Source organism: Archocentrus centrarchus, chromosome 13 (assembly GCF_007364275.1).
Source record: "Archocentrus centrarchus isolate MPI-CPG fArcCen1 chromosome 13, fArcCen1, whole genome shotgun sequence".
Classification (NCBI taxonomy): Eukaryota; Metazoa; Chordata; class Actinopteri; order Cichliformes; family Cichlidae; genus Archocentrus; species Archocentrus centrarchus.
Window position 1 is genome coordinate 14,179,141 of NC_044358.1, and position 13,639 is coordinate 14,192,779.

Here is a 13,639-nt window from a genome sequence, read left to right on the forward strand (position 1 = left end):
AGCAACCAGTAGCTATAAATATTAAACCATTAACTTATTCCTTAACCTCAAGTCGCCCTTCTTCTTTCTAACCATCAAAGATCTTATAAAAACTGAAACATCTGATCACAAACAAGTTTAATAATTTTTTATGCAAAAAGTGAGCAAACAATGTTGAGAACAGCTCTGAGAGGTTAGTTTAACACAAATGATCATTCTCCTGCTTTTACATGGGACATTCTGCTCTGAATAATCAGTGACTCCAAACTGAACATGTAAAAATATTAATGTAAAAATATACAAACTTATGTATGACAAAGTCAAACCTATTGTATTTCTATTAGGGAACAACATGCAGTATGAAAGGTAACTTTATACTAGCGTTTATCAGATGCTGCTCTATTCAAACAGCCATTCTACAGATGGCACCACCAGAGCTAATGAACTTATTACAGCTTCTTATTAAATGTCAGAAAAATGCAAATGTAATAACCGAGTGGATTCCAGGGAGAATCTGAAATATTTCCCCAACTGTATTTAAGCATTTTCTGCAGTGCTTAGAAACTAAAATGATTTTTGATGTCTTTGATCTGCTTCATCATGTCACCAATTTGCTGTCCTTGTTCTCTGAGGACGTCCTGAACAACCTTCTTCTGCTGGGCGTTGAGGGAGACTGTTGTCCTGGTTCCAGGCAGATCCTTGTCCACTTGTGTCTTCTGGTACTCCATCTTCATGTTCACCTGTCTGATGCAGTTGTCCAGGTGTTTCAGTTGATCACTGATGGTCTTAAGCTCCTTCTTCATTTCTTTCTCACTGTTTGACAGTATGGGCAGTTGGCTTTGCAGGCTGCACAACACTTTCTTAACCCTGTTCATGATGGTTTCCTGGCGATACTTTGCATCTTCGTATTTATCAGCCAACCTTTCTGCTGCTTCTCTCAAACTCTTCCTCTCCTCCCTGCACAGAGACAACTCCTCCAGCTGCTTGTTCTTCTGACCTGTTAGCAGTTTCACTCTTCTCTGCATCTCTTCACGGGCCATGTCCTGCTTGAGAATGTACTCCTCACGGAAGACCTGTGTAGCTCTGCTGAGGAGCTGCAGACACTCTGGAGGTGGTGGTGATGTGTCCTTGTCCCCAGCTTTAAGTACAAGAGGATTGGTGGAGCTCCGCGCCAGGATGTTGCGAATGTGCTGCTCGAAGGAGTCGTCAGCGAGCCCGCGCAGAGGGGAGCTGGCAGAGCCCAGACCTGGGTGGGAACAGAGCAGGGGAGGGGAGGGAGGGCGAATAGAGCTCAGCAGGGGCAACAGGATGCACTCGTAGGTGCTGGTGATGCAGATCATGGTGGCACCCAAGGCAAGGTCAGACACAATCAAAAAGCCCCGAATTGGTGCTGACTGACTGGTTAGGAGCGGTCTGGTGCAAAGAATGTGCTCTACAATGCAGCGCTTCTCCGCAGCCAGCTCCTGGAGACTGTCCTTATCCTCCTCATCTGATTTAAGGAACTTCTGCAGCTTGTTGACCCAGATTAGCCCCACGCTGTGCACTCCTGCTTCATGGGTGCAATGATACCGGTGCTGACAGAGGGAGTCCCTGTGCAGTCTGATTGGACAGGTGAAATCAAACTCTTGAGTCTCCTCATCCTCTCCTGTAGCCACTTTAAGCGTCAGCTCTAGCTCAACACACTCAAATACATAGAGAGCTGGCACTGCCTCGGTGCCCCGGATCCACTTTTCCACCGCCCTCGTGTCCTCCTCTTCTTCAGACTCCAGCACCACACAGTGATACAGCGTGCCCGTTTCTGTGGCAATGACCAGAATACTGGGAATGCAGGGCAGGCACAGAATGGCACAAGCATCATAGCCATAGTTATCCTCTGCTGCAGGGTACATGGGGAGGGGTCCAACGGGTTTACTCAGATTTATACCGTTTACCTTGCTCGTGTAGGTCACATATGTCTCTCCATTTTCGTACAGAATATAGAGAGGGTAGACCAGTTGTTCTTTGGAGACCTGTGCTGGCAGCTGCCGAGGGGGGGCCGAAATCGGCCCAAAGTCAAACGCCACTGCTATCTCTCCCAGAGAGGCTGCGTAGGAGCGGGCCGGAGGGTGGACACTGGTGTCATCTTCTGACTGCGACACTGACAGCACTTTGGCCGGTGTCTGTGGGGACTTGAGGCCGTAAAATCTGATGGTGTTGTCTGAAGTGAGCAGCACCAGATGGGGCTCGTCGATCTCGCTGGGGTACCAAGCCGCCTGCCGCAGACTGACTGACGGTGAGCTGGTGAAGAAGCGCTCCGCCACCGGGATCGTCTTGCAGTTGATTTTGCTGCGTCCGCCCTCAAACTCGGACCTCTTGCCCCACCGCAGAGGAAGCTCCAGGACCGAGACGCCTCGTTGCCCGACCAGCGCGACGTGGTGTTGCGTCGGGCTCACCAGCACCTGGCACACTTCAAAGAGAGGCGGGTTGATGCAAAGCAAGGTCTGATAGTTCCCGCTGCCGGAACTCTCCTCCGAGTTTAACTGTCGCAGGCTGGTTGTGTAAAACACGCGGTCTGCGTCGTCCCACACGAAAAAGTCCGCTCCCAGACAAAACGCGAGGTTCTTAGCGACCCCTCTTTCACTCGAACTCCGCTCCAAATCCAGCTTCTCCCGGATTATTTTAAAGATCGTGTGGTTCGGTAACTCATTCAGCCACCGCTCCGAACTGAGTGCCGCCATCTTGATCAACTGTGATATCAGGAGGAGGCAGTGACGCTTTTTTTTCACGACAGTCGTCTAACGTGTTACGGCGGCCGGTGTCGTGTATTTTGCAGAATCACCATGGCGCTGAAAGAGACCGCGGGGCTGTATGAGACGCTGAAAACGGAGTGGAACAAGAAAAATCCAAATCTGAACAAATGCGGAGACCTTCTGAGCAAGCTTAAGGTAAAGTTGTACTTCTGCTGGTCCAGGTTTGAAGGGCTCTTCCTGTTTGGAAGCGTTAGCACTGTTAGCAAACAGATTGCTAACTTACCCTAGCTTAGCTAACGCTGTATGTTAACGTTACTTTTTAAACATCGATAGTTATATTAATGTTGGTAGACTAACCCCGAGTTTTACTTGCTAACTACATGGCAACGTTTGGGGGGGTTGTAGGAAATCCAGGAAACAAATGATTAATTTATTCAATGAAAGCTAACGTCAGCGTACCTTTCGTTAGCTCAGTTTTTTATTTGGCAAGTTTGAAGTCGATATCACTAAAAAAGAGCCGCTCCAATAAACTGATCAGCCTTTCTTACAAAAAGAAACTTTACCCTCTTTGTCTGGAGAAATTAACTGGAACAAAATTTGGCAAAATTGAGAGAATTTGATACATCATCATCAGTGTGTTTTGGATTGATGTGGATCATCATCATATTAGAAGGAAAACTGAAGAAATAATCCAAGTTCAAGAAAAGGACATTATAATATGCTTTGACATGGACAGATTTGCTGTTTTTAAATATTCAGACGATGTTGTAAGTCAGTCAGTGACTCAAACATTAACATACAAAAATACACAAGTTTTGTAAGATGGAGTCTAACCTGTTGTGTTTCTATGTAGTATGAATGGTAAAGTTATACTGCTCTATTCAAACATCCATTCCACACATGGAACAACTGCTTGGAGCTAAAGAACTTATTACAGCTTCTTAGTTAATGTCAGAAAAATTAAAATGCAATAACCGAGTGCATCCCAGAGATTTTAGCATTTAGCACTGATCTGCTTCATCATGTCACCAGCATCCCAAACAGCCTTTTGTGGTAGGTGTTCATGTTGTTCTTGGAAAACGTTCATTCATAAATCACGATGGACAGACTCCGAACCAAGCTATGATTTTTTTTTTCCTTTTCTTACAGTAAAGCACCACAGTTGAGGACCTTGAAAATAAAAAAAACAATCAGAACAAAATATCACTTTAATAAATTTCATGTGTACAAATAACTGTCAGTTATTTTTTGCGTCTTACTTTATTTGTATTTCCTATTTATGTATGTTTTTTTTCCTATGCTGTATTTCTTGTGATATAATCCTGGCATTCAGATGCTGTGTGTTTGTACATGTTTGTTTTTTTGGAATAAAGTTTGATTGAGAAACCAAAAAAACAAACTTTAACATGCTATCAAAATAACCTCAAATATTTTAATTATATAAAATGTCTAAGGTTAAAGGCGGTAATGCAACTGTTATAACTCAATGAAAACTGAAGCATAAGCTTTTTTTTTTTTTAACTTTAAACTCCGGTTTTGCGTTTGTTGCAAATAAGAAGTGTCATCATTTTGAAATGTCTAACCATCGACGTGCTAGTCATAATTTTGAAGAAATTAACCACAAACTTTTTATCTTTGTTTTTTAATAGATTTCATTATTGGATCTGAATTTTTTACCTACCGGTGGGTCCTCTCTCACCAAGCAGCAGCTCATTTTAGCTCGTGAGTACCTGCAAATCAAGCTGCCGCGCGTTAACACAACAGCTTTTTAAATCACTTGCAAATTAATTTACCTGAGTACAATTTGTCTTTGTGTTTCAGGAGATGTCCTTGAAATTGGAGCCTTGTGGAGCATCCTCAAGAAGGACATCCCGTCCTTTGAGAGATACATGGCCCAGCTAAAATGTTACTACTTTGATTATAAGTAAATGTCACTTTTTGTTTTTGAGAATTTGTTGCCCAAGATTGAGGAGTTTTTTTTTTTTGGTAACCTCAGTAATTCTTTACATGTCTCTTTTAGGGACGAGCTGCCTGAAGCTGCCTACATGCATCAGTTACTTGGACTGAATCTGCTCTTTCTGCTCTCACAGAACCGTGTGTCTGAGTTTCACACAGAACTTGAGAGATTGAGCGCACGAGATATTCAGACCAACGTATACATCAGACACCCAGTGTCTCTCGAGCAGGTGCTATATCTTACTCATGAACAATGTGGGATTTTCAATTGGATGCTGCACTGTTATTCTGCAGTATCAGCTGTTAAAGAAAAAAATGGGTGTCCAGTTGGGAATTTGTACTTTTAAATTGCTCAAATTAATGACGTAAGTTAACCTGATCACTAAATTGTTTACCAGTTAGTTTGGAAGAAGCACCCATGTAATTAGTGGCAGGCCAGCATTAGTGTTGCCCTGAAATGACTGAAGCTATTTTCACTGCTATTTGCAAAATGCTCACTGTGCTTCACTGAGATTTCATTGTTTGCTTTTGTACTCATAGCATATTTATTTAAAGGTACCAATCACAAATTAATTTCCATAAATGAAGGAAAATATTTATTTTGACACATACTTGGCCTTATGGAGTTTATTTATACACAGTATTTTAAGTCATGCTATAGTAACCTTTATGAAAATTCAACCTTAAATACATTGTACATTCTGTATAATGACAATAAAGGCATTCTATTCTATTCTATTCTAAATATTTTATACCCTGTCTGGCAATTTCAGTACTTGATGGAGGGAAGCTACAACAAGGTATTTCTTGCCAAAGGCAACATCCCTGCTGAGAGCTACACCTTTTTTATAGATATTCTCCTGGACACAATTCGGTAAGGACCGCAGTGGTCACGACGCCTTTTATAAATGCCACACCTGTTTTTTTTTTTTTTTTATTCTGCAGTCTTTCCTCTGTGCTTTACAGCCAATGCTGTTTTATAATTTTTGAAAAATAGCATTTTGTTTCGTGTATACTGTGTTGCAGTCCTGTGTTTACCTATAACTGCGTAAACAGGAAGTGGTCACAGTGAACAGTTTAAACAGCACTTTTAATGAAAGTGAGAACATGTATTGAGATTCAGGAAACAATAACAGGGATGAGCAAATGTAAACTAGACGGTTTACACACATCCCTCTTTTCTTTGTCTAATGTTTGTGTGGACTCTGAAATAAGATTATTTCACTTATCAATACTAATTTTGTTATTTATTTATTGTGCCTTAGCTGAAAATGTAAGAATATGACTCTGTCCTTTGGAGATAACTTGAACTAAAACTGACGTTTTTGAATTGCAGTGATGAGATTGCAGGTTGCATAGAGAAAGCGTACGAGCAGATCCAGTTCAGTGAAGCCACCCGTGTGCTTTTCTTCAGTTCCCCTAAAAAGATGACCGAGTATGCCAAGAAGGTAAGTCTGTTTTCATTTGGGAATCAAACCTGCAGCAGCATCCAGAGATTATGGACATGAGAGTCCTGCTGTTTAAAGGAATTATCTGCTCATCACAGTTGCTTCTGCTTCAACACAACACCGGCTATCATGAGGGCTTAAACATGTTACTTTGTAGGTGTCATTATGATGAGATGGTTTTTTCATCATTTGTTCTTTGCACTGGCAGAAACTGAAATATTGCATTTGTGAAAAAGTTTCAGTCCAGTGTGACGTTTTTCTAACAGTAGGACTGCTGATATTACTTGGTGTAATAAATTGTATATAAATAAATTAACAACAGATGGGGAAAAAATTACTATTTTGTTTTCAGATGGTCTTTAACAAATTGTCTAAAATTAAAATCAAATGTCTTCTAGATTGTTGCACGCAGTAAGTGAAATAACCACACGAGCAAAGACTTAACTGTTGATTTTATGTTCTCATTTCAGAGGGGATGGACTTTGGGTGCAGACGGCTGTTACTCGTTCACCAGTCAGCAGCAGCGGACAGAAGAGGTGACCATCCCTTCTACTGAGCTGGCACAACAGGTCATCGAATACGCACGACAGCTGGAAATGATTGTGTAATCCGCCCCCAGGAACACACTCAACCACGTACAGATGCACTCGGACAAACACGACACTGGTCCAGTATACATCCAGTCAGCTCAGATGCAGTTTCACTAAAGGGATGTCGCTTCTTTTATTGCCACAGTGGTTGATTTTTTTTTTGTTTCCCATACCTCAGAAATTGACTGGCATCTATTATTCCTGTTTTCCTAAATCCATCTGCATGTCTGGTTTTTATGAAAAAAGACTGAAAATATCACCTTTGGTCTAATCAGCAGTTGCTGCATAAATATCTGTATTGAATAAATGTGAGTGTTTAAAGCTGGTTCTTTTGTTCAAGATGCCATCTGCCCAACATTAAAATTGAGCTTTTTATTTCCAGATACTTTAGAAAACACTGGCTCGCTCTTCTTTTCCAGCTGTAAGAAAATTTTACATTCATCACCCTTATTTTGGCATTCAGTGTCACGCAGCTGTTTTTTCTGAACTTGCAGCTCTTCATGTGCACAAAGTTTTCTCCTCAGCCGAACTCCGATGTGTTGCCCTTCGCTTGGATCCATACTTGCATTTGTGTTTTCTAAACAGTAATGCCTCTTCCTCACTAGGCAGTTTGTAAACATGTTGATCTGCAATAAATGATTTCATAAAACAGACTTTTGTGCATGACTTGGAATTTTAGTATTTTGTTCCTTCCACAGTGAACTTTCCTCAGAATCACGTCACTGATAGCAGCTTAGTATGTTTGATACGTCTTTTATTGGGCAGCACCATTCCTCACGTGTCTCTTTAGTGTTGAATAAGCTGCAAGTCATGCTGTGGTGATGGATGTAGGTAGTGCATGTGGAAGTGAAGGGCAAAAATAGAATTATTGATTAACTAAAGATGTTAAAAAAAAAAAAAAAAAGTGAGTACATTTGAAGTTTTATCCTAAGTTTGTGTATCAATTACTAAAATGTAGTTCACCAGATTTTGGTTGTAATTTCTTTGGGCGCTGAAATTCCTGACTGCTGCCAACTTTGGCTGACATCGACCCTCAGAGCATCCGGGGGGGGCAGGGATTGACGTGCTGTGGCAGGTTTACTTCACCTCAAACTAAGAAGGAGGACTGTTACAGGCCGGCTTTGGAAACAGGTTTAAATATGATGATCAACAAATATTTAAGTTCAACAAATGCATGATGTTTGAAAAGGCAACTTATCAACTGACTTCAAAATTGATCAAAATAGTCATACTTCTTGTCATAATCATGCAGTCCTCTTTCATAGTATGGGTCCTTTTAATCCGTAGTATGCTTCTGAGGAGACTCTGAGTTGCACAGTGTGGGATGTGTGTTACTGGGTCAGCATATTGTGGAAACGGTCACAGCGAGTGTTTGTTTTGAGAGGCACCGACTGCAGGAGCTCGGTGCATCCTACCTGTTAGAACAGGAAGTCGTCCTGGGCAGGTGCTGAGGTTTCCACGTAAATAATTTCCCTTTTTTTTCTCTTTTGTGCTGTTTCATTGTTTTCTGTTCAGCTTTCTCTCACAGCATAAATATGGACTTACCATCTGACATAAAGGTTAGCTGTGGCCATATTTTTCTTATTGTAAACAAATATGTTATCAATTATATGATAGATTAGAGTTTGGAGGATGATTGATGATGATTGGTCTCTACCTCAGGCAGCAAGTCTTCAACAACAGAAATATGTACACGTTTCGTTGTTTAATAAAACCTAATATCAGAGCTATGAAGAACTTACAGTACTTGATACACAGAACATTACACTTACTGTGCTGATTGTGAACACTTAAGCAGAAGAGGATGGATGGATGTTGGGTTGTATATGCTTCATAGAGACGCTGTGATTTTGTTTTTTCCCTTAGAATAAAACGGTAGTAGTGAACAGTAAATGATCAATATTTGATTTTGATATGTGTCACTTGTGCTTTGCTGACTTTGACATATTTTACTTTTTGTAATTCATAATTTTATTTTTATGTATGCTTATTTTTCTTTATTGTATTTATTTTTAAATTACCATATTTAATCGTATTGAGGTATTATGTTACACTTTGTTTTTATTTTTACTGCTATTACAAAGAAACATCCCGCCCTTTGTGATAAAGTATAGCTTATATAGCTAAAGCCCAGCTAACCCCAGCAGGCTAACATATTGCACAGGTTTAAAGCTTGTACTGGTTGCTCACTTAAAAAACAGAGAAACCGTCTTTGCCATACGCTGTAGCTACAGAAACAAACATTTCGTAATGCAAATTAATTTACCCGAGTTATATGAAACTCATAAAAATTGCACCATGTGAGTAATTTTGTTGAGTAAATGATGAGTCAGCTAACTTGCGGCTGCCTGTTAGCCGTTTAGCTGGTGTGACAGTTCAAGCTTCATTTCTTTGTTCTTAATTAGCTGCTTCAGCTAGTTGGCATTAGATAAGTTGAGCCATGTAAGCAAATGAAGCAGTTATGCGGTCGGTTAGAGGTTTGCAGGGTCATTGTGATAAAATGTGTAAGTTTTGAAAAATTAGTAACATTTTGTGTATTCAAATTGCCTTGAAATTAGCGATAAAAGCAAAAAGGCGGTTTCACCGTAGAACCACCGCATAGGTTTAGTACCTGGACTGTAATGAAGCTCCCATGTTTCCTCATTGCCTTACTATACACTCACTGTCTCTTTATTAGGTACACCTGGATGGGTTGGCTGTTGCTCAGGAGGTAGAGCAGGTCACCTACTGATCGGAAGGTCACCGGTTCAATTCCTGGCTACTCCAGGCTGCATGCTAATGTATCCTTGGGCTTCAAAGTTTGGACGTAAATGCTGGAGTGTGAATGTAAGATAATAACTTAGCTTAGTTAATGATGGAAGTGCTGGTGTGAATGGGTGTGAATGGGGTAAATGTAAACATGTTGTATAAGCGCTCTGAGTGCTTAGGCAGAGTAGAAAACTGTATAAGAATAGTCCATTTACCATTACCTGAAGGGCTAAACAGCCACATGGGATTTTCTGGTTTACACCGGCTTACCAAAATTGGACAATAGAACATTGAAATGTTTCTGATCTGATGAGTCTTGATGTTTGCTGCCACATTTGGAATTTAGGGTCAGAATTTGGAGTGAAGAACATGAACTCATCCATACTGCCTTGTTTCAATAGTTAAGTCTTTTTTAGTACCAACTGAACATCTTTCGAACCCCACAGCTGTGGCTGTGTTGCTGTTGCCGACCATTTCCATCCCTTTTTGACCACAGCGTACCCATCATCTGATGGCTGCTTGCAGCAGGACAATGTGACATGTTGCAAAGCTCAAGTCATCTCAGAATGTTTTCGTGAACAGGGCAGTGAGTTCACTGTACTCAGGTGACCTCCACAGTCACCGGATCCCAGTCCAGTAGAGCACCTTTGGATTGTGGTGAAAAGGGGAGATTCACATCCGGGATGTGCAACCGACGAATCTGCAGCACCTGTGCGATGCTATCATGTCAATATGGACCAAAATCTCTGAGGAATGTTTCAGAACCTTGTTGAATCTATGATGTCATGAAGAATTAAAGCAGCTCTGAAGGTCTCCAACCCAGTACTAGCACTGTGTAACTAATAAAGTGGGCAGTGAGTGCATAAAGTGCTTTGAGATGACAGTTATGAACTGAACTGATTTGAAATGAAGTGAAATTGCAGTGACTCCCTCTATACACACGGGACAGAGATCTGGAGGTGGTGGTGGATGTCATTTGGCAAAACCCAGTATATAATAACCCAGAAGCTGTCTGTACACTGTTAACATTGTCTATCATTTTGCCAGTCAAAAAATAAGAAAAACTTAATTTTTTGTTGTTAGTAGTGAGTTATTGTTAGTGAAATGAGTAAATTCAGTCAAGGTTCAACCTGAAACATGTTTCCGGTTAGCCTGTGTATCATCGTGCAGTATTTTTATCATAAACTTGAAGAGACATAAAAAGCTGATTATTTTGTATTTGTGTCCCATCCTGTGATTAAGGTGCTGTCCCTGGTGCTGAAAACTAACCTTGGATACCTAAACTGAGCACCTTCTACAGGCAGGACAGACCACTGTTACCTAGCAAGGTAACTATTATACAACTATATATATAACTATTATACAGTATAATAGTGCAAGCCCTTTATCTTGTAACATTCCCTGAGATTGCATATATTGTGATTTGGGATTAAAAAAGAATTGAGCTAAATTGTACACGTTGAAGCTGTGAGACTTACCTATGTAAGAACAATTTTCTTTTGTCTAGGTTTCCACAAATCTACACAGTGCCGGAAGCCACTGAGCAGCAGCAGGACTTGGATCTGAAGCTTTTCTGGTATGTTGTTTTTAAGTCACTCTCATTTTTTTTGGTGCAAAAGGGCTAAAGACAGTTCATTTATCCATCCATCCATCCATTTTCTTCCGCTTATCCGGGGCCGGGTCGCGGGGGCAGAAGCCTAAGCAGAGAAGCCCAAGCTTCCCTCTCCCCAGCCACCTCCTCCAGCCCATCCGGAGGGACCCCAAGGCGTTCCCAGGCCAGCCGAGATACACAATCTCTCCAGCGTGTCCTGGGTCTACCACGGGGCCTCCTCCCGGTGGGACATGCCCGGAACACCTCACCCAGGAGGCGGCCAGGAGGCATCCTAATCAGATGCCCGAGCCACCTCAACTGGCTCCTTTCGATGTGGAGGAGCAGCGGCTCTACTCCGAGCCCCTCCCGGATGGCCGCACTCCTCACCTTATCTCTAAGGGAGAGGCCAGCCACCCTTCGAAGGAAACTCATTTCTGCCGCTTGTATTCGCGATCTTATTCTTTCGGTCACTACCCAAAGCTCGTGACCATAGGTGAGGGTAGGAACGTAGATCGACCGGTAAATCAGGAGCCTCGCTTTTACGCTAAGCTCCCTCTTCACCACGACGGACCGGTGCAGCGTCCGCATCACTGCAGAAGCAGCCCCGATCCGCCTGTCGATCTCCCGTTCCCTTCTCCCATCACTCGTGAACAACATTCCGAGGGAGGCTGAGGACATTGAGTCCGAATGGACCATGTTCCGCACCTCCATTGTTGAGGCGGCTGCTCAGAGCTGTGGCTACAAGGTGGTTGGTGCCTGTCGTGGTGGTAACCCCCCAACCAGATGGTGGTCACCGGAGGTGAAGGGAGCCATCAAGCTGAAGAAAGAGTCCTATCGGGCTTGGTTAGCCTGTGGGACTCCGGAGGCAGCTGACAGGTATCGACAGGCCAAGCGGAATGCAGCTCGGGTAGTGGCCAAAGCAAAAACTCGGGTGTGGGAGGAGTTCGGTGAGGCTATGGAAAAAGACTTTCGGACGGCATCGAAGCGATTCTGGCAAACCGTCAGGCGACTCAGGAGGGGAAAGCAGTGCTTCACTCACACTGTTTATAATGCGGGGGGGGTGCTGCTGACTTCAACTGAGGCTATAGTCGGACGGTGGAAGGAATACTTCGAGGACCTTCTGAATCCCACTGACACGCCTTCTGTAGTGGAAGCAGAGTCTGGGGATGAGGGGGATGACTTGACCATCACTGGGGGTGAGGTCACTGAGGTAGTTAAACAACTCCTTGGTGGCAGAGCCCCTGGGGTGGACGAGATTCGCCCTGAGTTCCTGAAGGCTCTGGATGTTGTAGGGCTGTCTTGGTTGACACGCCTCTGCAACATCGCGTGGAGATCTGGGGCAGTGCCATTGGATTGGCAGACCGGGGTGGTGGTCCCCATCTTTAAGAAGGGAGACCGGAGGGTGTGCTCCAACTTTCGGGGGATCACACTCCTCAGCCTCCCCGGTAAGGTCTATGCCAGGGTGCTGGAAAGGAGGGTGCGTCCGTTAGTCGAACCTCGGATTCAGGAGGAACAATGCGGTTTTCGTCCTGGTCGTGGAACGCTGGACCAGCTCTTTATCCTCTCAAGGATATTCGAGTGTGCGTGGGAGTTTGCCCAACCAGTCTACATGTGCTTTGTGGACTTGGAGAAGGCATTCGACCGTGTTCCTCGCGGTGTTCTTTGGGAGGTTCTGCGGGAGTATGGGGTGTCTGGCCCATTGTTGCGGGCCATTCAGTCCTTGTACAACCACAGTGAGAGCTTGGTCCGTATAGCCGGTAATAAGTCGGATTTGTTTCCTGTGGGTGTTGGACTCCGTCAGGGCTGCCCTTTGTCACCGATTCTGTTCATAATTTTTATGGACAGAATTTCTAGGCGTAGCCAGGTGGCGGAAGGCTTCTTCCTTGGTGGCCTCAGAGTCTCATCTCTGCTTTTTGCAGATGATGCGGTTCTGTTGGCTTCATCACGGGGGGGCCTCCAGCTTGCAGTGGAACGGTTCGCAGCCGAGTGTGAAGCGGCTGGCATGAGAATCAGCACCTCTAAGTCTGAGGCCATGGTCCTCAGCCGGAAAAGGGTGGAGTGCCATCTCCGGCTCAGGAACGAGTTCTTGCCTCAAGTGGAGGAGTTTAAGTATCTCGGGGACAGTTCATTTATAATAAATTAATTTTGCTGGGCACAGAATGGATTCACACTATTGTTTTCATCAAGGAGACATTAGAAAACACATGCCAGCAATGCCTATCTTTGTCACTTTACAAGACAGTTCCCATTGTAGTATTTCTGCTTTAATTAAAAGCAGTCCAAGGACACTGTGTGGAATTGCTGGAATTTTAACCTAAGGAGACAAAAACATTGTTGGGCTACTTTTTTCAAATGTGAGGCAGTAGCCTTTATGAGACACAATGCAGCATCATTTTTACAAGTGCAAATAGTGATTTGGTGTATTTATGGCCTAAGAACAAGTTAAAAACTACCATAAAATGATTTGTGGCCATTTACTCACAATGTAAAACACTGTGAAAAGTTCAAGATAATCATCTCTGCAAATAGCAGTGTATTGCTGTCCATGGTTCTGAAACATTTGGCAATACAGTTACCAAAAGCTTGAACTCTGTAGCA

The 13,639-nt window shown here is 43.1% G+C and overlaps 2 protein-coding genes across 2 annotated transcripts; one reads left to right on the forward strand and one right to left on the reverse strand.

Moving 5' to 3' along the window:
- Positions 1–100: 100 nt before the first annotated feature.
- nup88 (nucleoporin 88) lies at positions 101–2,911 on the reverse strand. Its single transcript, XM_030744151.1, has one exon. It carries the CDS (start codon positions 2,694–2,696, stop codon positions 537–539), a length of 2,160 nt encoding a protein of 719 aa, XP_030600011.1. The 5' UTR covers positions 2,697–2,911; the 3' UTR covers positions 101–536.
- Positions 2,656–7,355, forward strand: psmd8 (proteasome 26S subunit, non-ATPase 8). The gene is made up of 7 exons (XM_030744152.1): positions 2,656–2,903; positions 4,358–4,430; positions 4,530–4,632; positions 4,729–4,894; positions 5,438–5,538; positions 6,001–6,112; positions 6,583–7,355. The coding sequence occupies exons 1-7, from the start codon at positions 2,799–2,801 to the stop codon at positions 6,718–6,720; spliced, it is 798 nt and encodes a 265-aa protein (XP_030600012.1). The 5' UTR covers positions 2,656–2,798; the 3' UTR covers positions 6,721–7,355.
- The last annotated feature ends 6,284 nt before the right edge of the window (positions 7,356–13,639 follow it).

Coding starts and splice junctions, on each gene's coding strand:
- psmd8 (XM_030744152.1), top strand. CDS start 2,799: ATGGCGCTGAAAGAGACCGCGGGGCTGTATGAGACGCTGAAAACGGAG. Junction 2,904..4,357: donor ACCTTCTGAGCAAGCTTAAG/GTAAAGTTGTAC, acceptor GTTTTTTAATAG/ATTTCATTATTGGATCTGAA. Junction 4,895..5,437: donor ACCCAGTGTCTCTCGAGCAG/GTGCTATATCTT, acceptor TGGCAATTTCAG/TACTTGATGGAGGGAAGCTA.
- nup88 (XM_030744151.1), bottom strand. CDS start 2,696: ATGGCGGCACTCAGTTCGGAGCGGTGGCTGAATGAGTTACCGAACCAC.